Source organism: Mixophyes fleayi, chromosome 6 (genome assembly GCF_038048845.1).
Source record: "Mixophyes fleayi isolate aMixFle1 chromosome 6, aMixFle1.hap1, whole genome shotgun sequence".
NCBI classification, from domain to species: Eukaryota; Metazoa; Chordata; class Amphibia; order Anura; family Limnodynastidae; genus Mixophyes; species Mixophyes fleayi.
This window is the reverse complement of record NC_134407.1, coordinates 203041924-203069852: the sequence shown is the minus strand read 5'-3', so window position 1 is coordinate 203069852 and position 27929 is coordinate 203041924. Positions and strand designations below refer to the sequence as shown.

Genomic DNA, 27929 nt, shown 5'->3' with positions numbered 1-27929 from the left:
AAACATACACAATGTATGCTCTATAACACAGTACATAATACCACATGGTCTAATTACACTCAGACAGCTTGTACAAATTGGAGCAGACACCACAACACATGTACTGAATTCATTAATTATATGGAATGTGGACTATATGAAGAGAGGAGTTAAGGAAATGGCTCTAACAGTCTTAAATAAAAGGCAAATGTTAAATCTTGGGTGAATGATTGATGATTTTGTCTTTAATCCTCTCTATATAACTCACCTCTTAAAGCCTCAACCTTCTTGTCTTGGCCACTGTATGTTTTCTTAACTTTACTGATCCTGGAAGATAATAGAAGGGTTAGGTAATAACAAATAATGGGAATATTCTTAGTTCAGTAAAACATCACTATCTGACTAGTATCATACTTTCCAACTTTTTGTAGTTGGCATCCGGGAGCCTCCTGGGGGAGGTGGGCGTGCGGGGGGCGGGGCTCTATTTGTCATATATTACAACACTACAAGTATAAGCCAGCTGCTAGCCTCCTAAACTAAACTTAAAATGCTGGGCTGACTTGGAGAATGAGCTGATTGATAAAAACTCATTGGCATTTATCCCTTGACTTAAAAAGTTACATGGACGAAATATAGGACCTCTCTCAAAGAAGAAACCTGGGACAAAATTTGTACTAGAGAATTCGTATATCAGAATGTTTAATGCATTGATCTCAAAACATAACAGTTTCCATAGCATTGTAATTAAGAAACAACGTATCGCTTTGTTTCATTCTCAAACACCTTTCAACACTGTTATTTTTGTTTTTAACTCTTAGCTGTAAATTTAATTTTGAACCACATCACTATTATGTTAATTCAAACTGCATATAAATAAGCTCCTGGGCCATTGTTAAAATCTCTAATTTCCTGACTTCCTGACTACAAACTACATGGACCAGGGCCCAGGACGCGCTAGCGAAAATGTAATGTATTCGGTGTTTATACTTTACTGTATTATGTTATACTTTTTTGATGCATCATCATGGCTTGCTGTAATCCTGCTATATTTTGCTAATAAATCTCTTTGTGCGTTGCAATCACAATAATCATATTGGACAATATTTATTGGTACTGATTGTCACGAAATCTGGAGAATTTAATGAGTCCTGTATTCCTGCAGATGACAGATGCTCAAACTGGGGCGCGGAGTCTAACAGTAGGTGTTTTTCACCATGAGCCTAGGAGAGGGCATGGGCTTAGACACACCTATTACTGCAGGTCGCGGTTCCCAGAACGAGTGATGCAGGGATATAGGTGGAGCCAGATATGGAAGGATTATGACAATAACAGGTGACGTTCACTGAAGACAATAACAATGAGGAAGTTAGTTGATACGTTGAGAAGAGCAATCCAATGGAAACGTTATCGATGAAGAAGCAGTAGATCCGTTCAAATGGTAACTCAGAGTAACAACAGCAGAACCACTGATACAGCGACAGTTCAATAGAAACAAATGTGATGAAGAACAAGTTGATCCGTTTAGATGGTAACTCAGAGCAACAGAAGATGAATTACTGATACAGCGACAGTTGAATAGAAGCAAATGTGATGAAGAACAAGCTGATCTGTTTAGATGGTAACTCAGAGCAACAGCAGATGAATTACTGATAGAGCGGCAGTTCAATAGAGTCAAATATGATAAAGAACAAGCTGATCCGTTTAGATGGTAACTCAGAGCATCCGCAGATGAATTACTGATACAGCGACAGTTCACTAGAAACAAATGTGATGAAGAACAAGCTGATCTGTTTAGGTGGTAACCCAGAGCAACTGCAGATGAGTTACTGGTACAGCAGCAGTTCAATAGACACAAATATGTTGAAGAACTAGTTGATCCCTTTAAGTGGTAACTCAGGACTACGGTAGAAGAATAGCTGGTATGGCAACGGTTCAGTAGAAACGGAAATAATAACAGAGTTAGCTGATCCGTTTAAATGATAACTCAAACAACCACAGTTGGATTTCAGCAATAGTTCAGTAGAAACAGCAATAATGAAAGGCTTTGTTGATCCATTTAAGTGGTAACACAGGTGACAGCAATTGAGTACTGATACAGCCACAGTTCAGTGAAACAGCAATAATGAAGACTTAGCTAATCCGCTTAAAGAGTAACTCAGGTAACAGTAGTTGATATACTGATACAACACAGTTCAGTAGAAACAGCAATAATGAAGACTTAGCTAATCCGCTTAAAGAGTAACTCAGGTAACAGTAGTTGATATACTGATACAACACAGTTCAGTAGAAACCGCAATAATGAAGACTTAGCTGATCTGTTTAGCTGGTAGTTCAATGCAGCAGGTGAAGGAGGTTCCTAGTGAAGTTAGGAGTTACAATAGTAAAACGGAGAAGTCCAATGAATGAAGCTGTAGATGAGACACTGAATGCAGTAGTGGAGACCTGATAAGGCGAGAGTTCCAATGAAGGCACCAAAGATTAAACACAGCAGATCTTGAAGCAATGATGCACAGCAACCACGGGTAAGCCACATGAGGAGAACCCAATCCTGACAAGAGTAAGTAACTTGAAGAACAGGATCCAAAGAGCAGGAACTGGGAGGTTTAAATAGTGCTCCAAAAGCATCAAGGCCAATAGGAGCGCGTGGAAGGTAATGAGAGAATAATGATTGACACATGTGTAGAATAGAACCAGATGGAGACTCAGACTAAAACCCTGGATCCAATACAGCGTGGACACCGTTTATGAGACAGAGGTAACAACGCCGGTACTCGTCCACAGGGTCAGTGTGTGACACTGATAGAATGAACTTAACAGCACAAACACAATGTCCTATTCCACAGTGGACCAGTGTGCACTACAGCACATGTATTCAAAGTCACTGAAATGCACCTCCTAACACTGCACATCAAGGTCTTCCCTGGTTAATCTGGTCTTCTATTCACAGCATATTCCTGGTTCTACAAGTGCATGTGGGATGAATCTCCTTGGAGATGCTGGAGTAGGGTTAGAGATCCAGATGTTCAGCTACCCCCCTGGCTCCACATACCACAACGATGTAGTGGCAATTTGTAGGCACAGTGGTGGTAGAGTCCAAATAGTGGCTGTCTTAATGTTCTACTCGTTTCACCCTAATGTTAGGGCTTCATCAGGGACAAAGTGTGTAACAACAAATGACAGTCTATACCAAGCATATCTATTTTTAGACATTTAAAAAACAATAATTTCCACTTTAGTGGAACTAAAATCCTAAATCTGGCAAGCTGGCACAAGCATGCGAACATCTGCAAAGACTGGGCTGGTGAAGCCGTAACTTAACCCTAACTCTCCCAGCCAACATCGCTGTGGCAGCTAAGTATGGCTGTGATATATGTGATATATTTTTGCTAAATTGTGGCGATAAGGGGATCTTAATCGCCGTTATAATAATCCTACATAGCGCCATAAAAGTGTTCCTTATGATAAATAGGTCCCAATATCTTTGAACTGGATCTCTATTTCTTTTTAAGAGAAATAAAATTAATCAAATTCCCTGGCTCTTATGATAAAGCTAGTTTAGACTAGCGTTACCAAAATTACATTGTGATAAAAACACAAATAATTAATAAATACTGTTTTAAATGAAGGTCTTTTCACAGGGGTCTTTCTAATATAACGAGAGCCCTTAAAATATGAAAATTGCAAATACATAGCATATTTACTTTGTATATCAATGCCAGCTTCCCACGTGGATGGATTCCGCTCCTCTGTACTACTCCAGAGAAGCTACAGAGAAGAAGCAGACAGACCAGAGTACACGCTGCAAGGTTGGTGAGCCTTCAGTTAGTGACACTTTTATCAGTACTTCTGTCTCTTTAGTGTTGTGAAACCACAAAGCACAACATGACCTGGCGACATGAAACTTGTTGCTCCAAATTAGCTGGATTGCCATAGGATAAGTTAGCATTCAGCTAGCACATAATTCACTTAAAATGGAACTGTCATCATAGAGATGGCCCGGTGATCATGGACTGTGTTCTTGAACCCCAGACTACAATTTTCCTGCAAGCCCTTGTCCGATAATCACTAAATCAGAACCTTTGTTAATGTATTTATTACCCCATCTATAGATTAACAGTGTTGTAACATGTATACTTCTCGTTCATGAAAGTTCTAATTCTCCTGATTCACCAGTTAAATCAACAGATCTACACAATCCTGTAGCTGTTCACCGTCCACATAGCAAAGGACCAGAGCTAGTAATATTCCCCAATTAACCTGGATTGTATAATAAAGATGCATTATTTTCTGAAATAATAAAAACTTTCGTTCCAATACCTGATTGCTTCTCTTCCATGTAATGAGCTGGGAACTTTTTCATTGCAATCGTCATAGTCAGATTCTTCCCTTCTCTCAGTCTGTGACCTTGGTGGGATCATCTTTTCTCTTGACCAATATGACGATCTCATGAAGAAGAAAGGCTCATACTTCATCCCATTCTTATCTGGTGATGAAAGAAACCTGATTAAATTATTATATGAGGTGGATGAATGAATCAGGGAGGAAGGAAGAAAGAGGAACTTTTGATAAGATAAAATAAACTAATTACATGTATGGATGTTGTCTGATATAGAGATGACAATCTTCCGGGATGACTGCAACAGGAGCCTCACATCACGACTCTGTGCTGTTAGTGACCCTGCTCCTCTCATTATATAACTCTCAGTCCATGGTTTCCTACTTAATTTGTTTCCCAAGATCACTGACTTCCACAAGTTCAACAAAGCATCATTTTATGAACATATGCCCTGTTAATGACATATCTGCAGTGTGTAAGTCCATCTATAAAAAAGGAATTGAAATCAAAATAGATTTCCCCCCTAAGGATGTCTATCTCCCAGATAACAGTCTGGGGACCCTGGGCCTGGTTCAGGATGAGTGGAGCACCTGTTTGTGTAGCATATCTTTTTGATTTTCTTTGCCCTGCCCATGCTCATAAAGTGAACGGATTTGCCGAGCGTGTTGTAGCAAAGGCTACAAAAAAATAAATAAATTTGTACACATGTCGGGAAGTTGCCCTGCTGTGTAAGCTAGTTAATTAAAAGTTTAAATGATGCTTCATAGCAATTACGTTCATAACGTATAAAATAAAAGGTTTTGTACATGTTCCCAAGTTGGACGTAATTGTCTGTTGTCAAGCGGACACATCTGGTACTCATCAGACCTGGAGATGTCTTCTACTCTGAATATGGAGTACATACTCATACTCATACACTCGTGCATCTTTTTCAATCGCCTTCGTTCCATTCTGTATCAGGCCCCCTCTCTTCTATCTTAAAATTGTCACTAGAATCATTGAAGGAACTTACATTTTCTCACTGGATGAGAAGAGCCATCGGATTCAAACAATAATCAATGGGGAGCGCTCACTGAATGTACCTCAGAACTCGTCCAATCAGCTGCTGCTTTACCCTCTGCTGACAACTGTTTGAATCACACTCTGCATCTACACTTCTCAAGCGCCTGCGGTGAGCAGAAAATGCTGCTGACTGCTTCTGGTGCAAACTGTGTTTGTAAAATAATGGACCACACCTACATAATGGAAAGGAGGTTTTCTTAAGCCAGAAACTGTATTTTAAGTCCAGTTTTTGTTGAAGTTGAACCAAGTTTGTACAAGAAGGTGAATTTAATCTACAAGCCTTTCATTGCATGCTATACCTATCTCCCAGGTGTCCTCCACATAGATCCTTCTCCCAGGGTATCTTGTTGTACCCTTTATCTGTGAGCCACCTAGTTCAGATAGAGCTTCCAATGTACTATTTTACCAGATATAACGGGGGATATTCAATAATAGAGGAGGATTGTAGTTCTATAAAATTATATCAACATTTTTCCCTCCACTTCCACCTTTACTTCTACTAATGAGTAAAACATGGGCGTGGTCTATGTATATAAGTATTTTTGTATGTATCTATGTATTTTATAAAATAACCAGAACTTTGACGGGTTTTATATAGAAATAGGAAATGAGCCTGACTGAAGAGAATATAAAATGACTATAAAAATGTCTATTTTCGTAAAAGATCAAAACTATTTATTTCAAGGACGAAGCATGGGCAGCTGTCTGTAATGCAGTAGGAAATAATATAAAATGAATATTTACTTTTTCACAACCTTCATGCCAAGGTAATGGGATTCTGTCAGTCTTAAATTTGTCTGAACATTTCTAATTTACTTTTGAGCATTTCTGATATTTTATAGAGTTAATAAGTCAGTAATTCTGTAAGCATTGTAAAATAATTAAAATATCTGCAGTTTTCAAAGTTTGTAATAATTGATGTACCCCGTTATATCCTGCTTGTTTCTGGGTGACATAAATCCAGGACAGGAGTATAGTAAATGAAACGCATAATACTGTATAATATATGTAGTGATTTCTCCACACTAAACCCTACAATTTATCCAATCTTCCAATATCAGGTGAGAAATGTGATTTTGCTAAGCTGGCGCCATCTTGTTGCCTTATAGCCATTTTGTTCTGTTATAGCTTAAAGACAGATTAGATGCACCTGTTTTGTAGGAGTAAATAATTATTTGCAAGACTATGCTTATAACCTTGGACATAGTAGACAGGAGATAAGCCAACCCCCCCTGGGGAGTTTTCCTGTGTGATAATGAGAGAATATAGTAACATCTGTGTAAAGGGAGCATGAGTGGTTAAAACCTTTTGGGGCGTAGTTTTCTGTAATACGTGATTTTTGCTATATTGATAGGGACTTGTAACTAATAAAGCAGAGTTTATTGTACACTCAAACCATGCAGTGTATTTAATTCTCTCCAGCTGATGAGCTCATAACTGATAAACTGACACTTACAGGGGAACAATCTGATTTAGATTTGACACAGGTATCTGGCAATAACATTGTTTGTAAAATTTACCATTTCTCAATCACTTGACTAGAAGCTGTTAATCAGATTCTAGATTTACACCAGTTTTCTTTGACATTTTGATTTAGAACCAACACGTAAGACAAGAGTTTTAATACTGTTGTGTACTTCATAGACAAAGCAGATTTCTTTTTAGATAAAATAAATAATCTTTATTGATATCCAATTAAAATGTGGGATCTTAAATATTTCTTAAAAACCAGCTTAATAAAATCAAATTATAAGGAAGCGTGATTAAAGAAAACAAGCCAATTTTTTTTTTAGTTGCTAAGAATATTTGAAAGAATTTTGGATATTTTGTGGTTGCTGAATTCAAAAATGAAAGAAGTTTTTTTCAAATTGGCTCTAGTTCTCGAGATAATGGATACCCTCAATTAATAGGAAACTTAGCCATAATGCGTGCATATGGGAATCTACCAGAACATTGTATAAGGTGAGACACATGAATCTTCTAGGTGTTCACTCCGCGATCATTCTAGAATATCCCCCCCTCTGTATATAAGTGATCGGTCACCCATCAGTCAGTTGACAGTTGGCAGTTGAGCTCTTTGCTTTGTCTATTGTATTTTTCTTGTTTCACTTCCGTGTAATATATTTGTATACATGTAATTAGTGTAAATAAGTCAAGTTGCATACAGTGTGGTTGTGGTGACAATTTGTATATACAGAGTGTTTTAAGTAAGAAAAAACTTATCAAGGATTATAATTTCTGAAAATTTATGAATGCTGTTGAAGCTTCTGCCTGGTGCAGTAGTAAACAAGGCGGTATACACAGGAAAGCCAGTACCGATGCAAATGGTCAAGGGCAGGCAGTGAACAAGAATATCAAGGTCAAGCCAGAAGGTCAGGGCGGGCACCGAGCAAAGAAGATCCGATAACAAAGCCAAGGGGTGAAGACGAGCAGCAGACTAGGAAAATCCAGGAACAAGCAGAGGTCAGGCAACAGGTAATCAGCAGAATGAGATAACAGCAGCACAGCAGGCAAACGTAAAGCAGGGCAAAAGCGATTAGTTGCAGAAAGACAGCTGTCCGCCCAGGAAGAAGCGTCTCAACTGCTAGGCAACCAGCTGGGGCACAGAAAGAGCAGCAGCCAGAGAAAGCGTAATGGCTGCCTAGCAACATCGGAACACAAGAGTCACTGCGAGCTGTCACAAGTAGCGTGGCGTCTCCCGACAGAGATATAATTATAGGAAATATCAATCATCTTTTCAGGTTTCTGAAAATTCCATCTAAACACTGTATTTCCAATATAATCATTCTTGTCTCATGAGAATTCATTTTATTCGTTTCCATAATCAATTATTCTGACTGATCTTTGATTTAGGTCAGTGGTAAGTTGTGGTCAGAGTGAGGTATATAGGGACCAACAATTTCCTTTATTTAATCACAATATGGACAAATAATGAATAGTTCAAATAATATACATTATATGTTTCATCTTCCATTTAAATTACAATATTTACACACGTACATCTTCACCTCCCTTACCTGGCAGAACTTTGTCAAAGTACAACGTGAGCAGCATGTAAAACACGGAGTCTAGAATCAGACTGATACAGCTGGAAAGCACATGGGAAGAATCGCCTGTTATGTCTGAGAAAAATACACCTTGTAGGTCAGCTTCTAGGTGGACGCTCTGAAATTAAAGAGGAGCCATATTTAACCAGGGGCATCACAAGGAGGGTGTGCAGTGCAAAACATTTTCACATTGAATCATGGGTTTACTAATATAATGTGATTCTGATACAATTTTAGTACAATGTGAATAAAAATAAAAATAAACTGATTTTATTATTGTACCAATGTTTCACATTACCGAACCCGATCCTAATTGTAGCTGAATATAAAGGATCTCTAAAGTAAGACTAGATGGCCCTAGATAAACTGCTAACTAATTAAAGGTCGTCACAGGGCAGCAGGATTTACAAATGATACTACTCCAGATACTGAGATATAGGACACATATCAGCAACAAAGCTCCTTATGTGGTACAACATTCCAAGGAACATTAACAATTATGTTTATATTTTATCTATTTAATCTTAATGTAACTTTTAAATTGCAATCACTGTAATATTTTTATTCCCACCATATTCCTCTATGTCTCTAACAAAACATTCTCAGCAACACCCAGAAATATACAGCCGCACCAAAGTAACTCACAGATTTATCAGAATTATACTTTAACAAACTTTGGGGGGTAAATTTATCAAGCTGTACATTTGAAAAAGCGGAGATGTTGCCAAAAGCTACCAATCAGATTCTGGGACCTGATTCTTAACTTAAGAAACTTCTTATTTCAGTCTCCTGGACAAAACCATGTTACACTGCAAGGGGTGCAAATTAATATTCTGTTTTGCACATAAGTTAAATACTGACTGTTTTTTCATGTAGCACACAAATACTTAATAGCTTATTTGTACACTGAAATTGAAAGTTGATATTTGTGCGCTACATGAAAAAACAGTCAGTATTTAACTTATGTGCAAAACAGAAAACTAATTTGCACCCCTTGCATTGTAACATGGTTGTGTCCAGGAGACTGAAATAAGAAGTTTCTTATGTTAAGATCCTTAATGAATCAGGCCCCTAGTTATCATTTATTCAGTATATTCCACAAAATGACAGCTAGAATCTGATTGGTTGCTATAGGCAACATCTCCACTTTTCCAAACCCGCAGCTTGATGACTTTACCCCTGAGTATCACAATAAAACTTCACATTTGGAGATGATTGTGCCACCTCTGTTTCTGTCATCACGCCTTCATTGATTCTCCAACACCTTATACCCGTGGCATCAGGAATATTTCACACCATCAACCCTCACCATGCAGAATTATATACAACTGTGTGAAACGGCCATTCATTACCTCTGTCAGCCCCACCGAGAAGGCGAATGGGGGGAGCACGCATAGTAAGACTTCCACAACCTTGGGGATGTTTTTCATAAGCAATAGGAGGCTTAATGGAGATATGAAGAGTGTGAGGAAAAATCCTGCGATGGCAGTGACTCTGGGATTCCTGAAGAGGGCGCTCAACATGAATGTGAAACACATCTGGAAGAAAATAAAGCGTTATTGTGACTAATATATAATATTATAGCCACTATATAGACATGTGTATGTGGTGAAACCTGAATCTAAAAATAGATACCAGTATAAGCATAGACTTTAAACCGCATGTATTTTAAGCGTATCTTGGAGTTCAAAATGGACAAGGCTAAGATTTCCCAGAACTCCCCTTCAGCGGCAGCCATTAGCAAGCAACCAGTAAGGGAAAATGATTGCAATTGGCTGGGTGTAAAGGGGATTTTTATTAGTTAATAAAGTGGTGACAATGGTGAGGGGTCTTAAGAGCTCCTTCCCATTATCCAGGGACCACAAGGGTCCTAATCTTGTTTGTAAACTTGGCCCCAGAGCCCCTTTGGGTCTGTAAGAGCCCCAGTGCTTATCATCACGAGGCAGTTACCCACAAGGAGGGGGCTCATGCTGGACTTTCATTTTGCTCCCCCAAATTGAGGTTTCAGGTCAGTTTTGACCAACCTGGGGCTGGTTTCCCTATAGTGAGGCTGTCTAGACTTGGAGCTGATTGTGGATTTGGGGGTGGGGGACATGAGACCACTTTATTAAATATTTAGCGTTACACAGTGCACCGTGAATGGAAACAGTTTTGCTTCATTAGAAATACCGGACAAGACTTCAAGTCCTTTTTGTCGTGGGAGAATGTCCATGACCAGCAGTGAACAATCTCTCTCCACAAAATTAAATCTTATTTCTACACTGCTCCGCAAAGTCAGGCTCACCACGGCGCCTACTCAGTACTTTGCTAGGTACGCATTCCCTCCATCCAACATCTCCCTTCTGCCTGTCCAAACTTTCTCCACAAACAAGCACCCCAGTGGACATCTATGTTGACCAGCACAAAGGCCCTCTGCGGGTCCAAAGCTGCATTCACACCGCAAAGCTTTACAAATGACCTCCACAAGGTCTAATTCGTGCATACTTGCCTACTTTAAAAGATTCCTAAAGAGCAGAAATGGTGAATCGCGCCATTTTGCCCCCCGCCCTGCAACAAACATAGGCATTTTGTCTTGGGGAGGTGGGTAAAATTACGCGATTCGCCATGTATCGTGTCATTGAGGCCCATCGGGGACAGGATGCGGGAGACTTACCTGCTCTCCCGGGAGACATACCCGGAATTCGGGAGTCTCCCGGACATTCTGGGAGAGTAGGCAAATATGATTTAATAATGAGATATGCTGCAGGCCAATAAAAAACTAGATTAATGGCACATTTACTCCTAGTAGGTGAGGGGTTAATGTTAGCAGTGTAGCAGTTGAAAAATTAAAATTAGGGCTGGATGGGGGAGTGGAGAGAAGCTGTGTAGATAGGAAGAGACAAACAAGGCTGAGTATACCAAGTTACGAATGTCTATGTAATTGTTGTCATTGGACCATATTTCTCAAGCTCGGAAACAATCAGCCTAAATTTTACCATTGGCTTCGCCATGCAAAGTATATACCTTCCATAGGTTATTTCTAAAACAAAATAAGTCACACAGAAAATATATCAGAATAAATATATAATCAATATCTAATAACTGACATCAGAGTAAAAGGGACATTTCACCTGGAAAAAAGGTAACGTATCCACTGAGATAATCAGATCACTGTGTAGCCAGACTGTTAGGAGCAGTACCTACCGATGATATCCCATAAAGGAAGAACAGGAGTAGAATGACACCATAGGAACTCTCGAAGAAAAGAAAATATTTTGTAACAAGAGTCATCAGATTTGCTATAATTAAAACATAAACAGTGTAGAGTAATCCCCAGGACAACCTGCAATACAAGAACAAAAGAGAAAATAATTATTCCGTAAATAAATTCTGAACTTACTTTTAATTCAATTATGTGCAAATTAGACCTACAGACATACGTTAAAAACCCTATGAAATGACAATTACTAATTTGCAATAATGATTACACATTATCAATTTTGGGAAGATTTCTTTCTTGTGTACACCTAAGTTCATAACAATTATCTAATCTGATAGTAAGACACTTCTAGGTTCCACCATGGACGTCAAGCCTGTTAAAAAGGCAAATATAGTACATGGAAGGTATGTAACCTACTGTATGTCTCTCTAGTTGTGGTAAGTCTACAATTCCCAGCATGGCATGTCAGCCACAGCTTATAATGATGAATTTATAGTTCCACAATAGCTGCAAAACCACAGCAACCACAACGTCAATTTTACTCTATTTATCTTCATTTTATTTATTATGTAAAACCCCCAGACCCAGCGCTCACCTGTTCAGGGAGGCCAGGAGTGTAGAAGCAAGGGAAGAGAAGCTACTAGTTGGGGGCAGTCCAATGCTTTCTAGGGTGTAAATTACACATCTAAGTTTGCCTGAGGGCTAAAGAGACAGGAAGTGATGGCAAAGCCAGCCATTAGTGAGGAGCATTGTAGTATGGCCAGAGAGCTAGGAGGAGTGACCTTTGTCTTTTTGGAGGGAGTAGCTGCAGAGAGAGGCACAACCAAAGAGGGCAATGCCAGTGTAAAGAGACTCAATGCAATGAGGAAGGCTGTCATTTCCAGATCTTGTCTATATGGAGTCCAGATCTGGTCCTAAGACAGTCAGAGCTGGCTCAGATCAAGTCCAGGTTTCCAGAGAAAGTCCAAAATCATTGGAGTTGTTTGCAAGGTGTCCTGATTCGTTCCAGTTGTTCCAGCTGCCCGCATTTTCTACTCTTTGGCCTAGTGAGGAGAGCCATTGAGCATCCATTCAGGCCTTTGATCCCTACTTCAAGAACCACCAGTGTTCTAGAACTGGTCAGTGTTGACAGCAAGTGTGAGTAATTCTCTAAATACTGCACTGCATCGTACATGGAACTGAGGTAGAGGTTTGGCATTGAACTTAGCAGAGACACAATGGAAGTTGAGATCCTTAGACTAGCTTAAGTTGGCACTATCCATGTCCATGATGCAGGGTCTCGCATGTCAGTTCACAAGGGACCCCCTCAGGAAGGTATGGGCTTTGTGGCATGCGCTGCGCAGGTAAAGTCCACTGGGGTGGGTCTGAAGTGTACTCCATGTGAAGGGGTGTAAGACAGATGCTTGAACAGGAACTACAGTGGATACTGTAGCTTAAACAAAGAGAACAATTTGATTCTAGAAAACCTAGGATTGACCAGACTGCAGTTCCCAACACGAAGAGGCAGATTCTCTAGTGGAATCGTGGATATGGAGAGAATCTCCACAGAGCATATATCACAGAATAAGATCAGCAAGGAGACAGGGGAGACAGAAAACTGCTATAAATATAGCCCTGAAACACAGATAAGCACTCAGGCACGCTAGAGGTGCACAGAGTGGTTAAAATACTGTGCCAAGTGCCCAGGGGTTTCGGGAGGGAGGCATGAGAGGTCAAGTGTGTGCATCTATAAGAGCATATCCAAGATGACAAGCTGGATCTGTCGTCGCTGAGTGTTCTTCTCCATGCAGAACCCAAGGAGAAGACACCGGGAGGCGCCTAGGTAAGTCCGGTGCATCACAGAGCTGCCTAATACTGCCAGAACTCCTTCTCACATAATTTGCTGCACATATTTGTGGCCATTGTTATTTTTGGAACTATTCCATCCATCTTCGTCTTCATATTAATAGTCATTGTTATTATTGGCCCTACTACTTTCATCTTCTTCTTCATATTCATAGTCATTATTTTTGTTGGCACTATTCACCCATCATTTTCTTCAAGAGATGCATTAGGTGCATTACATATATTATAGCAGGACTTAGTGTAACTCATTTCCTTTGTATTACAGTTACAGTAATGTTATTCAGCACTACACTACATGCTACTTCCACGTCTGATTCAGATTGCGGGTTCATACCCAGAGTTCAATTCTTTTGTTCCCAGGGATTTTCCATTTCATGTTGTCTCCTTACATGCAATCACATGCTGTTAGCCAGTTTAGGGTATGCGTCTGTAGGACTAAATGTGAATACTGCCCATACTGGGCCCACCCCCCCCAGTTTGAGTGGTTACATGCTAAGAGTGAGGCCTTTTAGCATGATATTGCTTCCATGCTCATGGCTACATGCTGTTGTTGTGAATTGATGCCATTGTGATCAATATCTATGCTGATCTCTTGCACGATGTCATTAATGAATATCATGCAATTGTGTCTATGTTTAAAATAATCTTGTGCACCAAATTTCTACTATTGGCTTTTACATGCGACTTGTATTTCATGCTTACAGTCACTGAAACCATTTTAACTTATTTGACGGTAAGTTCCTTCTTTCATTAATCACCACTGATTTACTGGCCTTCCAGTTGTCAGGACTGTTAAGAAATGTGCAAAATGGATTTTCCATTTTTACCTGGTATGTGTGGGAGTTATCAACAGTCATTTACCATGAGTCGGACAGGGGTTTCCCTGGTAGACCTTCCCGAAGAGAGAACATGATTTAGGTGGAGGCACTATGTTTGAGGATATATGAGACTAACCTAGCTGTGACTTTATGCAACCTGCCCTCTAGGTTCACTGAAGTATCTGGCAGGCCAGGGGCTAAATATATACAAAGTTATTAGTTATATACATAGCTTATTTAACCACTTTGTATTGACATATTAATTCTAATAAATAACCCCCCCCACACACACAATGTTATATTGAAAAGTACACCTAGCCCTAATGTCTATAGTGGGCCCCATGTACGAAGTGCAATACAGCCAACGCGCAACACAAAATCCTCTTCATTTGTTCAACCGGGTCTAGAGTTCCACCAACACACATGGGTTTGTGAAGCAAGTTGGTGGTGTTTGTGGAGGATCACAAGATTGCACAGGCCAACGGGAGATGGGCAGAGTGAGAATGTTCTCTGCAAAGTATAAAGTAGGTGCACTAATGTGTTTAGTTTTTGCAAAGCAGTGTAAAAGCGTAACGGATTTGATTACATCTAGTGCTACTCTAGATTGGCGCTGTCCAACCAGAGATGCAGAGTCTAACGAGCTCCCTGGTGTTCACCAAGAACCGCCGCAAGGCGGGATGGACTTAGCTGCAGGGAGATCACAGAATGCGGCCCCCTGGCCTGCCTCTGGATGTAGCACTTGGCGGAGGTGATGTTCAAGTAGTAGTTGAAGGTAGAGAGTAAGGCACTCAGAGTCAGACAACCGGATCTGGTACACAATCGAACGGCACAGTACAGAATCAGGAGGCGGACTCAGTGTGAAAGGATTCCAGGTCCGGTACACAGATGGTCAGCAGAAGCAAAATCAGCAGGTAGATACAAGGTCAGACAAGCCGGGTCAGTAGCACAAGATAGCAGAGAAGGATGGTCAGCAAGCCGGGATGCTACGGAATTTGCTGACGCTATATAAATAAATGTTGACGATGATGATGATGATGATGATACACAAATACAGGGGAATCAGAATAGTCAGACAGGCAGCACTGATACACGAGAATCAGATCAGATATCAAAACAGCACAAGGATCCACGAGGAATCTGGAGCCAGGAAGCATACAAGCTGCTCTGACAAAGTTTAAATCCCCGCCCAGAGTTGCGGTCATATGACCGCTGATACTTGGCAGTGTGGCTTCCGACAGCAGAGAGTGAGCGGCGCTGGAGCGTGGACAGATACGTTTATGACAAAAGGTGAGATTTAATCTTGATGAACGAGATTATAGAAATGGAACACAGAGGTGAAGAATGTGTATTTTTAGAGCATCCCTGACAATGCAGAGGGGCATACGGCCATTCCACAAGAGAACTTGATTTCCGCACCTGCTCAGAGTTTGGAGGATTGTTGAGTGTTCTCTTATGCTTTAAAGAAGGCCTATTTTGTGCCATCCAGTTGCACTTTGAAAGTGAAACACATTTTGGACAACCCAAGGCGCCTGATTGTATGGGACACCAAAATGACTGATTTTGGCACCCCATACAATCAGGACTATGTCTTCCACAGTGGAGGCTCCTCTCACCATCCTGCATGTTGGTGTGACTCACGCTGTCACATAGACATGCAGAACAAATGGACTCTGCTGGGCATTGTTATGGCTGATCTATTAGATGTGCACGTACTAAGATGACAACACGCAACATCATGTACTCTGCTTGCATCATCACCTCAAGTGCGTTCCTAATAGAGCATGTGGGGAGGTGACGCAATATTTTAAATTTACTCCTACCAATATACCCCACCAACGCGTTTCAGTGTCTCAGTGTATCTACACCCCCATCAGAATATAAGTGCAGATATTTTCAATACACTATTCAGTTTTATTGCAATACACTGTAGAACTATTTAGAACTATTCAATAAGTCATCCACCATGTGCTCTTGCAGTGCTCCCTTTAGGCCCACCACATACACCTGGGTTTGTTTACAGGCTCAGCATCCCTCCTCTCACCTTCCTCCTATTATTCCAATGAATTATAATATCACTTAATTTCCTCGTACTCTACTTCATCTTATAGAGAGGTGCACTCATGTATTTTTTTCATGTTTGATGTACAATCTGCTCTTGTGGCCACACAGCACATTAAGGTTAGAATACTGCACAGTAATGTAGAATCTGCTAAGGTTTTATTGCAAAGTGGTTGATACTTTTGGTTCCACTAAATACTTCCATGACCATATCCACAGCACTTGTTAACTTAATGTTAAAGGAACTCACCAGAATGCTAGATCCTTCAGCCTCATCATCTTCATGATCTCTCTCATCTCCCTCCGTTCTCGGGTGACATACAGTGACAGCAGGTACGTCAGTGACACATAGCACATGCACATACCGGCAATGAATATGCCGCTTCGAACTATCACTCTTCCAAATTTTGTAGACCTCATTCTCACTACGCCAATGGAGGCCATTTTGTCCTCTACAGGCCTTTTGGTGGTCATCTAGAGAAATAAAAAACTGCAATATTAGGAGACTCAGTAGATTTTAACGTCAACGCGACCTGTCTGACTTGTAATTTAAAGCAGCAATGTCGAGTTAAGTGATTAAACACTTAACCTGTGGGCTCCTGACATTGCCGCTTTAAATTACAAGTCAGACAGGTCGCATTGACGTTAAAATCTACTGACTGACATGTCAATAGTCGGACTTACTTCAAGTCAACATCATGATGCAATCGGACATCTACAGTGTCGCTATGCAGGTAAGTCTGACTATTGTACAGTCCGTTTTTTAAAACATTCGGAATTTAGTTGTAGTACTGTTTGGTGTCGGAATTATCCGAACCGTAAAACAGTACCCAACCCTAAAATATTAGGTAGAGCTTACTGGCTGCAATGTATGTTCTCTTAGTTTGCTTTATTTTATGCTACTTTTAATAAGACACTCTGGGCCTGATTCATTAAGGAAAGTAAAGCAAAATATGAGCAACTTTGCACCTTGGCAAAACCATGTTGAATTGGAGGGAGAGGTAAATTTAAAATGTGAGGACAGAATTATAATTGGGGCATGTCCTAGATCAACTTTAAATTTCAGTGTAAAAATAAAGCTATAAAGTATTTGTGTGCTACATGAAAAAACAGCCAATATTTTCCTTATGTGCAAAATAATAAACTAATTTGCACCCCTTGCATTGTAACATGGTTTTGCCAAGGTTCAAAGTTACGCATTGTTTTGCTTTCCTTTCCTTATTGAATCAGGTCCTCTGTGTGTGTCAGAACAAACACCTAATTGCTGAAGTAAAGACTGTCATGTGAATGAAGCAATGGAAGAAAAGTAAATGTATAAAATTATGGGGTGGCAGGTAATAATTACCGGCTTGTTTAGACATACCAGAAATTAATTCCACTTACTTCAATTATAGCAGAGTCAATACTCGCTTGCAGACAGAGGAACCCCGACCTCCAGTAATGTGTCACGGTGCAGGAATCCGAATAATTTGAACAATGACCTACAGAAGGACATAATATAGACTGTGGATGGTGTCCATCTAAATGCTCTCTACATAACCTGTTCATTTACTCTTATATCTCTTTCTAGATAGCTTGAATATATATGTAATACATGTGGTGCAACTTTCTGAAGCCAATGGGTGATCTACCATGGTTAATGGCAAGAGGAATGGTACACTCTTTAGTAGTGTTTGAAAAAGGAAGGAAAAGTGAAGAAAGCACTGTTATCTTTTTTAATGTTGGTACGGTTTTTATTTAATATGTTAAAATATATTTTCCCAGTCTGATCTTAGACCTCAACACGTCTTTAAGTTTTAAAACTTGGGTTTGAGGACTGCTGGTAATTTTATTAAACAAGTCTTGATTCAACTTCATGAGGATGTGATATTGGTAAGATAGGCCCTAGAACCAGGAAGAACCTTCAAGGTGATTTGTTTCCAAGACAGTGAGTAAAGTGGAACTCCCGTAGAACTCCCGTAGAACTCCCGTAGAACTCAAAGATGCTGACACTAAAGGTTATGTCTCAGCAGAAGATAAACTGAAGAAACAATACTTTGGGCTAAATGAATGATTAAATCCCGCAATTGCAGGCCGGGGGTCAGTAGCTCTTGAGCAATGGCAATCACACGTTATTCTATACCACATGGGTGTCAGCACATTTATGTTACATGTTGCCAGATAGATTCCAAATAAAAGTGTAGGGAGAGATAAGAGGCAGCAGATAGCAAGCATGGTTAAGCTCACCCACACATTAAACTAAATTGGCTACTTGTTTACTTAGATGACATTCTAAATTTCTCCTAGAGGTATATTTACTAACCTGCGGGTTTGAAAAAGTGGAGATATTGCCTATAGCAACCAATCAGATTCTATCTGTCATTTATTTAGTACATTCTACAAAATAACAGCTAGAATCTGATTGATTGCTACACCACATTAGGTGTGTTTAAAGTGTATCTCCAATGTGCACCTATCCTCTTATTTTAAATGGATATTAATTAGGAACAAACAATCCGTAATGGTTATTCTCCAGTCATGTGTTTATCCACGTTAAAATATTCTACCTTAACAGTACATAACAGTACCATCACTGATTGTACACCCAATCAGATTCTAGCTGTCATTTTGTAGAATATACTTAATAAATGATAACTAGAATCTGATTGGTTGCTATAGGTAACATCTCCACTTTTTCAAACTCGCAGTTTAGTAAATATACCCCTAAGACTCACCAAAAGGTCCAATCTACATTATTTACTGAAGCCGGACAGATAATGCCAAGAGGTCATCAGCAAAAATGAGACTACTATCACATACCGCTGTGCTCAGCAGCAATCCCCAAAAGGATTCTCCTCTTATCGCCGAGCCCACCGATGATCTGACCAGGTAGGTGCCTGCTCTTCTGTCCTTCTATCCTTCTATCTATAATAACGCCAGCAGGCTTCGGGTTGCAGAGGTTGCTCAGTGCACTGTTTCTGAGCCACTGCTTATTTTGGATGCTTTTTGCTCTCCTTTCTCCCTATTTGTGTCTGTTATATACATAGATATTTACCGTGGCTTACAAAGTAGACATTAGGACTTTCTGAATCTTCTATGTGGTATCGGATGTGATACTTGAAATGATCATCAAACACCACGGCGACGGTTGTGCGATTTTCCACGTCTCTCAGTAAGTCATCCTCATGCTGGTATTCTTGAATTGCTATTCCTGCAAGTAGAAAAGTACTTTAATACTCCCTCTTATGTTCTCCCTTAAATCAGACACAATGCTCCCCAAGGAACCTTCTCTCTGGCTCCTGCTAATAGTGGAGAAGTTTATTGTATATAATTTCCTTCTTGCATCATGTGAGCAGAATTCTGTACCATCCCAATCCGTGCTCAGTGACCTCGTGGTCAGGCGTACAGGTAGCCGCATCACATAACACGCGATGCAGCCGCGTCATTGACGATGTGGCCGCATCACGTGTCATGTGATGCGGCCGTCTGTACGCCGACACGGCCGCATCGCGTGTCCGTGGATGCAATATAACTGTAATATTGCATCCACGGGGGGGGGTAGGCCGGCCCAAACAGGGGTCAGACTGCCCCCCTGCCCCCGGCCCAGCCCACCTCTGCTTGTGGTACAGAAAAATGCACAGAGCCACGGCAGAGGTAAAGTTATCACAGTACAGCTGATTAATACTATTCCATAACATACAGATATGTCCTCCTTTAATTATCCTTTCAACAGGATAGTGGAGTTAAAAAAAAGAATCGCAAGCTAGTATTCTTTTTCAGATGCGATAGCTAGTACTGATTGCAAACAGCAGGTAATGCTTATATAAAACTGCATTGTGTCCTCCATACAGATTAATATATATTCTGTATTCACATCTGTAGGTGAACTACATACTGTGTAATAATAATAAAGTGTCAGCATATCTACATCCCCAAATCACAATCACACCTGACGCTAGACAGCCTGGGCTGATAGGCACTATAACATGACGTCCTACAGTTTAGAGTATAATGAAAACTAATCCCAACCTGGTCAGCACAGGGCTGCTGACTCAATGGAGACGGGGATTGCAAAAGAAAATGTGAGCCCCCCGTCAATACAGGCTACCAGCTTCTCACTGAAAAGCACCATGGCTCTTCAAAGTCTTCCCTACTGCTAGGGTCTGAATAGTTAAAAAATACTCTGTGTGTCGTTTTTACCACCCCAGTGTTCCCAGTAAAATGGCTAGGACTCCCTAAATCCAATGCCAATTATACCAAAAGGTTAAAAATAAATAAAACACCCACGATTTTAAAAAGTAAATGGACTAATGGGGGCTCCAAACTTTCGTTTACCAATTTATTAAATATAAAATAAAATAAATAATCTTATTTTCTTCTTTCTTTGGTTATAGTCCAGATAAAAATTGGAAAGTCCCTGTTCACAAGGACACATTCTCTCACGATAAGCACTTGTTGGTAAAGCACTGTGAACAGCAGTAACCTGGACTCCCTTAACCGCTAGCCAATCACAGTTTCCCTTCATTAGCTGTTGGTTAGGGAGAGTCCCAAGTCCCAGGACCAGTGGTAGTGGTTGTTCATCGTGAGTGACTGGGCCATTTTTATGGGTATTTTTTTCTGGTTTCACCTCACATATCAAATGAGAAGAAAGAAGACTATAAAATTTTATTTAATATTTAATAAATTAGTGAATTAGGGTCTGACGGAGGGCGGGAAGCCCTGGTGCTTTTCAGCGCTAAGTTGATAACCTCTTTAAAGGGGCAGGCGCACTTTTCTTGCGGCCCCGCCCCCATTGAGGTAGATGTGGTTTTCACAGTAGGAAGGGTACCCTATGCTCAAGTCAGTTTCTCCCTTCAGGCCTTGCACGTTCCACCAGGCATTGATTTGGGAAAATCTTACCTTACTCCTAAAAGCCACTTGTAGGAACATACACACTCTTATTTGGCACATTTAATATTATTATTATTAACAATGATTTATATAGCGCCAGCATATCCTGTGGAATTTTAAAATTGTGAAGAAACACAGTATTAAAACAAGACTGAGTAATATAGAAAGACAGAGAGGTAATATTGCCCTGCTCGCAACTGCTCTACAATCTATATTACAATGGGAGTTTGATACATGAGGTTAAGTGCTACATATTGCATATTGGTCCGGCCAGTTAAAAGTGCCGTCATTTGTTCTGTCTTCCAACATACGGACTTACATGACCAAGTCTTCTGCTACCTGTTACTTGTTCATATCATACTACAGCTAAGTTTTCTGCTGTTCTTTACTGTGTTTAGTTTAGTTTGTATTATGTTTTGCTAAGATTGGTATAATGTTTTCTTAACTATTTCATCTGTTTTGCACTATTGTTCCACCTCAAATAAATGTATATTTGTTCAATGTTTTGGTCCTACCACTCTCCTTTGACCATTGTTATCACCACACACATCTAGCCATCTAGTGGCAGCCAGTGCCACATCACCCCCTTCTGGTCATGAGGACACTTTCGGCTTACTAGCCATTACCCTACCTGAGTCAGATTCCTCGGGCTATTCACATTGATGACCCTAACCCTCAATTTCCCACTCCACTACAACCTGCCTCCCCCTCCTTCTGAGACCGACCTTATGGGCTCCCGGTGGCCCGAGACCTGCATATTTACCTTGCTTCTGCATAATATCCCCACTTACTCCTTATGGCAATTAAAATTTGACCTTAAATGTCTACGCAAAAGAACTACCCTGTTTCACACTGTTCGACAACTAAAGGGTGACATTGTGTTCCTACAGGAAACTCAGTTCTCTGGCCCACGTCACCCTGAACTCAAATCTAAATACTTCACGTGTTCCTATCACACTTGTGATCCAATACGTAAAAAAAGGGAGTTGCAATTCTCTTTGCAAAACAACTTTTCTACTCTCCTAGGACCTCTTGTTGGACGCATGGAGGGTTAAAGAACCTACTGCTAGAAATTACAACTTCCTTTACCCAGTTCACGGGGTGTACACCCACCTGGACATGGTCTTTCTGTGTGTTGCACCTAACTCAGAATATTCTCAATGCAAACATATTCGAGAGCACTTGGTCAGACCATGGCCCAATTGTGGTGGACGCAGCAGGCCCTTGGTCTAGACAATGACAATTCACCTGGCGCCTAAATGACAGGACCCTGCTTAACCTCCACCTAACATTACAAATTGCCAACGAAATCCAAAATTATTATTCTCCAAACGCCGACCAAACGATTTCTCCTATGCTTCTCTAAGATGCCCATAAAGCTGTGATTCGAGGTAACCTAATCAGAGCGGCCTCCTTTGCTAAAAAAAATGAGAACTCAAAAATTTCTGTAGGTCTCAGAGCGAGTTACCAACTGAGATGCTATCCACAAATCCACAGGTCAACCAGAGGACTATAATAAACTAGTGGCAGGTAGAGGTGAACTCAACCTTTTGCTTTCTACCAAAACTGAAAACACATTTAAATGCCTGAATCAGGTCTTTTATGAAAAGGTTGATCAAGCGGACAGGTTGTTGGCATCCAGGTTGAGGGCCAAGGTGTCTCGTAGCAATGTTGCTCGAATCAAATCACACTTAGGTGCCATTTCACAGGACCCTGACCAAATTACAGAGGAATTTCGGAAATTCTATAGTAACCTCTTTAACATCTCACCTAAAGGTGGTTCTCCCCCAGTGCCTGTCGAATTTATTTGGGACTTCTTGTCTAAATGCCACATGCCTAGTCTCCTACCTTGTGCGCTAGAACTGCTGGGTGCAGATTTCACTCCACAAGAAATTTCCAGCATCATAAAAGGCCTAAAACCAAATAAAGGCCCTGGCCCGGATGACTTTACCGCCATGTATTATAAAACATTTAATGCCTTGCTGTTGCCTTATCTTACCAATGTGTTCAATAGGGTGTTGAAGGGTGGATCCTTCTCCAAGGAAGCTCTTGAAGCTAGAATTATTGCTATTCATAAAGAGGGCACAGACCCTTCAGATTGTGCTAACTACAGACCCATCTCACTCTTGAACACAGATGTTAACATATAAGCGCAGGCTCTGGTGGAGCCTTAATGCACTGTTATCTCAACTAATCCATGAATATCAGGTCGGTTTCATACTGGGTAGACAAGCCCGTGATAATAGTACGCGTACTATCGACCTTATACACTGTATTAACACCTCCAAGACCCCGGCCATTGTCCTTTCATTGGACGCAGAGAAGGCCCTTGACCGAAACAGCTGGCTATTCATGCTGGAAACGCTTAAAAAGAAAAGAGTTGGTGGTAACTTTTTGCATGGGATCCAGGCCCTTTATTCTGGTCTCTCGGCGAGGATCTCGGTGAATGGAATACTCTCTTCCTCACTCCCAATCTAAGACGGCACCCACCAGGGATGCCCAGTATCACTGCTGATTTCTGCTCTTGTGATAGAGCCCCTGGCAGCAAGGATATGTCTCTCCCCGGATATTAGGGGTGTTGTGGCTGGGTTTGATGAGCATAAACTCAATTTAGTTGCAGATGATATCCTGCTTACACTGACCTCATCTCACACCTGTATCCCAGTCTAATTTGATGTCCCCGTGGCCTACTGCTCTCTCTCGGTATATAAAGTTAATTTTTCCAAGACTGAGGCCCTTGCATTTCATCTACCACCTCCTACCCTGGATCTCCTTAAAAATAATTTGAATTTTTCTTGGCAGTGCTCCTAAATGAAATACTTGGGAGTCTATATTACTTCCAATTATGATACTCTGTACTCAGCAAACTTCCCACACGTTATTAAGCTGGATCTGCTCAGATGGTAAAAAATTATTATTTCTTGGCTCGGTAGGATTGATTTTCTTAAAATGAATATTTTGCCCCGTTTACAATGCCTGTTAGCAGGTAATGTGTGTCGAGGAGAGACGCAGATCTTGTGCAGAGCGGATGCGTTAAGTGTTTTATATTGAATTCGGTAACAAAAAGGCAACCAATGTAGAGACTTCCAGAGTGGAGCAGCAGTTGAAGAGCGTTTTGAAAAGAAAATCAATCTAGCCAATGCATGCAAAATAGATTATAGAGGTGAGAGTCTGATTTGGGAAAGACCAGTAAGGATAGCATTGCAATAGTCAATGTGGGAGATGATGAGTGCATGATTTAACGTTTTTGCAGTGTCTTGTCTGAGATATGTGTGTATTCTGGAAATGGTTATAAGATGTATGTAACAGGAAATAGATAAAGATTTGATGTCGAGATCAAGGGATGCAAGGAATACACCTAGGCAGCGAGTTTGTGGGGTAGGATTTATGGTTATGTTGTTATAAGATATAGAAATATCAGCTAGGTATCTTCTGTTGGCTGGTGGGAATATTATTAACTCTGTTTTTTAAAAAATTGATTTTGAGGTAATGAGAGGCCATCCAAGATGAAATGACAGAAAGACAGTCAGTAACGCTGTATCTATCCTCTCCTGAGAGACCCTGCCTTCCGCTCACGAAGGGGAGGGTCTGCGGGCCAGACCCCTCCAGCCAATCACAGTGCAGGGCCAGCCAATCACAATGCAGGGATGCTGGAAATTTTAGTTTCTAGCACCCAAGGTTGCATTACACTGACCCCTACAGCTGGTAACTTCACCCACCTCGTCAATAACCCTCACCTCCACCTTTGTAGTCACAAAAAAAAACCATCTCTGTAGTCACAATATAAACCCATCTCTGTAGTCACAATATAAACCGAGCTCTGCAGTTATAATATAAACCCAGTTCTGTAGTCAGTCATGTCTTGATGCCAGTCACAAACTGGTAGCACATCTTAAAATGTCTACATTCTCCTTCAAGAGCTTCTTTTTTTTTTTAATAAAGCCCAATTGTAGTGATAAAAGAAAATCAGTCATCGCCCCAATTTAACCAAAAATATTACTGCTCAGCTGGGCGATACTTAGATGGCCCCATGATACTGGTCAAGAGCGGTAAAATTTACCAGGCAAGTGCTTGCAGGTGAGCGTATGCATTGGGCTTTGAGATTTGGGTTGGGTATGTTTAACCGATGGTATTTACACCGATAACGGCGAGAACTGCAAAAAAAACCCCGATAACTGTAAAAATGACAACAAAATTGTCGTTTTTACAGTTATTTGCTGGTACTATAGAAATAAATGATGATGATGATTCTCAGTCACGTTGAACATCTCAAGTCATTCATTGAAATAATTTTATTAATTTCAAATTCAATAATTGTTATATACTTGTTCAGTTCTGTTTAAGGCTCTGCAGCCTTTAACTGATGTAGTACACGTTGTTATGTGTGAGGAAACGGGGTGCTACTGGACTGAGAACTTTGTATTCATCACCTGTTTCTCACGGTTTAATGTACTTTTTAATCCTTGGCCCAGTCTAAGTATATACACCTGAGCATCGGTGTATTATGTGTATTATTATTTCATGTTATTAGGTACATTTTGCCCGTGCTATTACCTGCGATATTGTATATAGTATAAATATAAAGAATATTGCCATACTTTGTGAAAATAACCAGCAGCAGTCATTTTGCTAGTGTTAGCTAATGTAATTATCATTTGTCTCCATTGTTATGAGGGGCAGCTGAGATTTGGTTTGTAATCAAAACAATGTCTGAGTGAACAAGCTGGCAGCCCATGTTAATTAGCTAGGTCAACAGGAAATCTGAGAGGCAATGAGGTTAGAACTTCTAAATGATATGCAATGTGCCTCCACAGTAATATATTGGGTGAAATAGCATTGGGAAATATATCAATATGTATCAATATAAATGTTATTGAATGAAAATGTATCACAGATTCAGATGGCGTAACACTGCTGATACAATGTGTCAAAAGTCTTATTGTTTCATGTAAGCGTGCAGTGTTATTCCCTGCTGTAATATTGTAACTCCATGTTTAGTGTATCCAGCCAAAACAGCTAATTGAGTTAAGACATTCTATTGTATAATCAAGGTAACAGGGAGCCAAGGTGTCCCTGCTGTAAGGGGGAGGTTTGAGACATTTGACCCTACTTCCTGTGTATACAGGGAAGAATATAGGGAAAGCAGAATGTCAAGCGAGCTATTCTAGCTTGAAGGATCCTGGTGTACAAGACATCAGCAAGAAGGACTCTAGGCTAGACATTGTGGTGCCGCTGGAGGGAACCCTACCAGGACAGGGTCGTTTTGAGCCAGTAACCCAGTCTGGGAGACACCATAACTGTTTTGCTAGTGGTAATATTGCGGGAGGATAAGACTCTGTAAGAGACCGTGATTATTACTTTGGAGTGCTGACTGCGAGAGGCTTCTGGAGGATACATGATACCATTTACCTTGTAACTTGTGAATGTCTTGTGGTTTTGTGCTGTCGTAATAAAGTCTTATTTTAGATATATTCTGGTCTACCCGAGTGAGTTGAATCCCACAGAGGGTAACTGCCGTCCCAGCTAAGGGTGGTATCCTCACATTATGTATTATATGTTGCTATCGCCAAGATTGTTATAGTATAATACCTGTTAAAAAAAATAATTCAAAGCAAATGAAGTTTGAATTACTACAGTACTCTCCTTCAGTTCCTGGGCTACCACCCTGACAAAACCCACAACCATTCACCCAAGCTTGTCCTTACCTTGGGAACCCCTAGCCCCTCATTATCTGAAACTACCACGCATATCTTCACTACATTTTTGGCTATACTTGGTGAATTATTCAGCTTTACAATTTGCTTTAGGTACCACATGTGGTAGCCTAATTAACATCTAATTTACCTTTTATTTGGCCACGTACAGACAGTCTCTGCATGATGTCCCTGGTAGTGGACGTGATGGGAACGTATCCGACTGTTTTGTTTTTCAGGTTGAATGAGTCTAATCTTCCTAGTGACTCTGCAGGTGTGAATTCATTTTCATGGGAACTTTGTGCTAGGGCGGCAATAGTGAACATCAGGAACACGAACGCCAAATCTTGCAGCCATTCCTGAGCAGAGAAACACAGACACTTGCATTGTTCGACATGCGATAAATATCAGATGTCACCCCTTTAATTATAGACTATACCCCCAAGTACTAGGTCTAGTACAGTATAATATACTTTTACTAATACAATAAGCTGCCCTTTCAGTCCTAATTGTTTGAATATCAAATATGAGGCCTTATACCCAGAACCGCGAACAATAGCAACGCAGAGCAATATTATTCTCTCCCCAGTGTGGATCCTTGATGCCGCTGGACAGCGCGGTAACATTGAAGATAGCGCTAAAACTTCACTTATCAGAGGAAATCGTGATATGTTCATATTCTAATCAAAATTATTTTTAGGATGTGAAAATTTACCTTTTTTGCCTTTTTTAGAATTTTCTTTTTGTTGACACACATTCTTTAGAATTTTTTTTATATAGTCTTTATATACAGAGAGGATAAGTTATTACTTTTTAATGTGTAATGCTGATTCAGTTAATTAGATAGCAGCAAAATACACAACCCTGAATATCTACCACTCACACTCAAAGGGCATATTTAGAAAACAATAAAATGTTTGCATCACCCGTTAAGTTAAAAGTCTTACACCTGCCGATAGTGTTGTTATGGTCGCTGATAATCCTGCCGGCTGTAAGTTGGCAGGAAGCCTATTTAAGTGTTGT

At 40.4% G+C, this 27929-nt stretch overlaps 1 protein-coding gene across 3 annotated transcripts in view; it reads right to left on the bottom strand.

Annotated features, from left to right (window-relative positions):
• LOC142095220 (ABC-type organic anion transporter ABCA8-like) overlaps positions 1–27929 on the bottom strand; it is a 100229-nt gene that overhangs the window by 58458 nt on the left and 13842 nt on the right. For 2 of the 3 annotated variants that reach the window (XM_075178107.1, XM_075178109.1), the window contains exons 3-11: positions 27058–27265; positions 19379–19534; positions 17728–17825; positions 16595–16818; positions 11608–11746; positions 9777–9962; positions 8386–8542; positions 4297–4462; positions 248–306 (exon numbers count right to left, since the gene is read on the bottom strand). In XM_075178107.1, coding sequence (XP_075034208.1) covers positions 248–306; positions 4297–4462; positions 8386–8542; positions 9777–9962; positions 11608–11746; positions 16595–16818; positions 17728–17825; positions 19379–19534; positions 27058–27265 — 1393 coding nt within the window. The remainder of the gene's footprint in view (positions 1–247; positions 307–4296; positions 4463–8385; positions 8543–9776; positions 9963–11607; positions 11747–16594; positions 16819–17727; positions 17826–19378; positions 19535–27057; positions 27266–27929) is intronic. The other variant, XM_075178108.1, reaches the window with a different exon arrangement.